General features: G+C 38.1%; 1 protein-coding gene across 1 annotated transcript in view; it reads left to right on the top strand.

Annotated features, from left to right (window-relative positions):
- The window catches only part of LOC107290990 (probable E3 ubiquitin-protein ligase HERC4), a gene marked incomplete in the record, with an annotated part of 47,242 nt that extends 44,935 nt beyond the window's left edge, over positions 1–2,307 (top strand). Inside the window, 2 exon segments of the mRNA XM_015819939.1 lie at positions 1,260–1,359; positions 1,700–2,307. Of these exon segments, the coding sequence (XP_015675425.1) occupies positions 1,260–1,359; positions 1,700–1,914 (315 nt within the window).
- Between the last annotated feature and the right edge of the window lie 778 nt (positions 2,308–3,085).

The following is a 3,085-nucleotide window of genomic DNA, read 5'->3' as shown; positions in this document are numbered from 1 at the left end:
ATTTAGGCTGGCAGGACTGGCCTAAGGGGTATTTTTAGTTGGGTTTTAAAACAATTTTAAAACAACAAAGGCCAAATTAATATTTCCTTTTAATTACGTTTTAATGGTTGTATTTTTGTACTTTTGTATTTGTTTTTATTAGGCTGTTAGCCGCCCTGAGTCCGCAAGGAGAAGGGCGGGGTAAAAATATAATAAATAAATAAATAAATAAATATATATATATATATATATATATATATATATATATATATATATATATATATATATATATATATATATATATATATATATATATATATATATATGTATTGGGATAGAAAATGTGACCCCCAACAAATGCAGATAACTAAGTATTCAGAGATGGGCACTATCAAAATAAATATATCAACAAAGCAATCAAACACACGTTTGCTTGGCACCAAATCCCATCTGAACGCAGTAGGGATTTCTTCCGAGTACAGGGATTACACAGGTTAAGGATGTAAGTGTCAAGCCTGGTTCAAATGGTAGCAGTCCCTTAGGTTGCAACATCCTTAGGATCCACATTTTTATTCCTCAGTGTGGTGCAACAGTTTAACTGGTCCTCTGGTATACTTCTTAAATCAGCAGTTCCCAAGTTCCTGGCTCTGTGGACTGGCAGTGGCTGGTGGGAGGGGGATGGTTTCGCATGTGCGCCTCTTGCGCAAATGTAGCGTTGCGTGCTTGTGCTCTCGCCCTCTGCTTGCGTGGCCCGATTCCCAGCCCAATCAGAAGGGGTTGGGGACCCCTGTCTTAAATGAAATAGAGAAACTGCTTGGGACTATAGATGCCGTACTGAAAGCAGTGCAAAATAAATAGTTGTGCTGGATTTCTTATGTATAACAACACTGAAAATAAAGGCAGAGGGTATAATTTGACCCATTAATATTAATCAGCAGATGTCTCTAAGGCCAAAATTGGGAGTTTGTAAGTTGCATCCCAGTCCAATGTCTGTCAGTTCCCAGGTTCAGAAATGCTTGCTGTTAGCCTTGAGTTTCTAGTTTTATAGACATAGAGGGAGAGGGGCAACAGATGTGTTTGAAACTATGTTTTTGGTAAACCTGGGGAAAACGAAAAGGAGTCCTTAGCATTTCAAGGGCAGAGTGGTCTTAGATGCCATCTAGAAAAAAGATCCAAGGTCAACTGAAATATATAACTGGGTTATGCTGGCAGTGAAGGTTGGGTTGTATAAAGAGATGCTGAACCATTAACAGGGAGATTTATGTTTATTCTTTCTGCAGAACGTCAAATATAGAGGTTTTGAAGAGTCAGATGAAACAATCAAGAACTTTTGGACAGTGTTTTATGACTTTCCTGAAGAAAGCAAGAAGGATTTTCTTGGTAATAACTATTTCTTAAAAAAACAAACTAGTATCATTATTCTGACTAAGGAAAAAGAAGAAGCCAAACAAGCTATTCTGATACAATGGTGATTGATTTAGAAACTCTGATAGGCAGCTTAACATGCAATCATAGAGAATATAATCATAGGAAGTACTTATTATTAAATGTGTATATTAATCAATTCCTCAAAAAGGTACAGATGGAGAGAAAGTAGAGAAAGTGAACATGTTATCTTCCCAGTGCTATTGGGAAAAATCTTAGAGCTAAAATATGAGGACTAGGTGCTTAAGTTATGTTCTTACTACAATGCATTGTTTGATTTCCACTGTCTCTTCAGCTTTTCTCACAGGAACCGTTCACATTCCAGGAGAAACGATGGACAATTTCTCAATTACTATTGCTGACGTAAATCAAGAAAATCAAGACCAATTGTTGCCCATGGTTCACACTTGCCATCAAACTTTGTTTCTCCCGAGATACACCGATAAACACATTCTTACAAAAAAGTTATTGGATGCTATAGAAAACTTTAGGGACTTTGGCCTGGCTTGAAAGCCAGATGTGGCCTTTATTCTGCTATGATACTTGGACATTTGGTTCTTACGCCCAGGAGGGCTGGAATATTTAAATTCAGCATCCCGCATCACCATGCAGCTTCCTGAGTGATCTTGGACTAGTGCATCACATGATGATAAAAGGAGCAATGAGCCTTTGTGCAGACCAGTGATTCTTGAAGAAAGAAAGAATAAATAAATGGTTATGTAACCCCGATGTGTGCTATATTTGTCTTTGGAGAAGGGCGACAGCTTGATATAAAGATGCTGAAATATTATATAATTGCATTGCAGTTCCTGTTCTGTGTAGTAGAATTATTGCTAAGGAAGCAGCAAAGCATCACTGTCTTCAAGATGTCACAACATCCACGCACCATGACAAGAGACTGTATATATCTTCAGCAAAGTACCATGTCTGTTTGTCCAGTTTGGGATAGGGTCTCCCGCTTGAGCAGAGGGTTGGACTAGATAGAAGACCGCAAAGGTCCCTTCCAATTCTGTTACTTCTATATTCTGTATGTCTGATGTTCTTTTTTGTATGAGAGTTCTGTCAAAACCAAGCATTTCTGGCATTTGATCCATTTATCACCAAAGCGGTCATGAACCGCTTCACCATTATGATTTTGTTGTGCTGCTTTTCATCTCTAAAGTAGAAAAATTGGCTTCGTTTATTCAGTGGGTTTGCCCCTTTTTAAAAAAACAAAACACCCAAATGTTGTTTTACGTTGTTTTACTTTAAGCCACAGCTGAGATCTGATGCTGCAGGCAAGAAATTCAGTTCTGCTCCCCACAATTTAATATTCCCTTTGCCCAAGATACTAGATCAGGGGTAGTCAACCTTGGCTCTTTTATGACTCGTGGACTTCAACTCCCAGAATTCTGGGAGTTGAAGTCCATGAGTCATAAAAGAGCCAAGGTTGACTACCCCTGTACTAGATAATCAAACTGAAAACAAGCTAAAAACTAATGGATGAATGGAAAGGTATTGATGTTGGGGAGAAGAAAGGCTAGCAGAAAGCTTTCATTCAATTGTATTTTGTGTTGCTGTCAGCTTTCCATAATCCCCAGGAAGTTGGCTGCAATCCATACAGAAGTGGACCCAGTATATTAAAAATCAATGCGTTTCTGCAGTCTGATGGACTTTTTTAAAAAAAGATGAAAGGCTATTT

Source organism: Protobothrops mucrosquamatus, unplaced genomic scaffold (genome assembly GCF_001527695.2).
Source record: "Protobothrops mucrosquamatus isolate PMUCROS unplaced genomic scaffold, P.Mucros_1.0 scaffold1023, whole genome shotgun sequence".
NCBI classification, from domain to species: domain Eukaryota; kingdom Metazoa; phylum Chordata; class Lepidosauria; order Squamata; family Viperidae; genus Protobothrops; species Protobothrops mucrosquamatus.
This window is presented reverse-complemented; position numbering and strand designations above follow the sequence as displayed.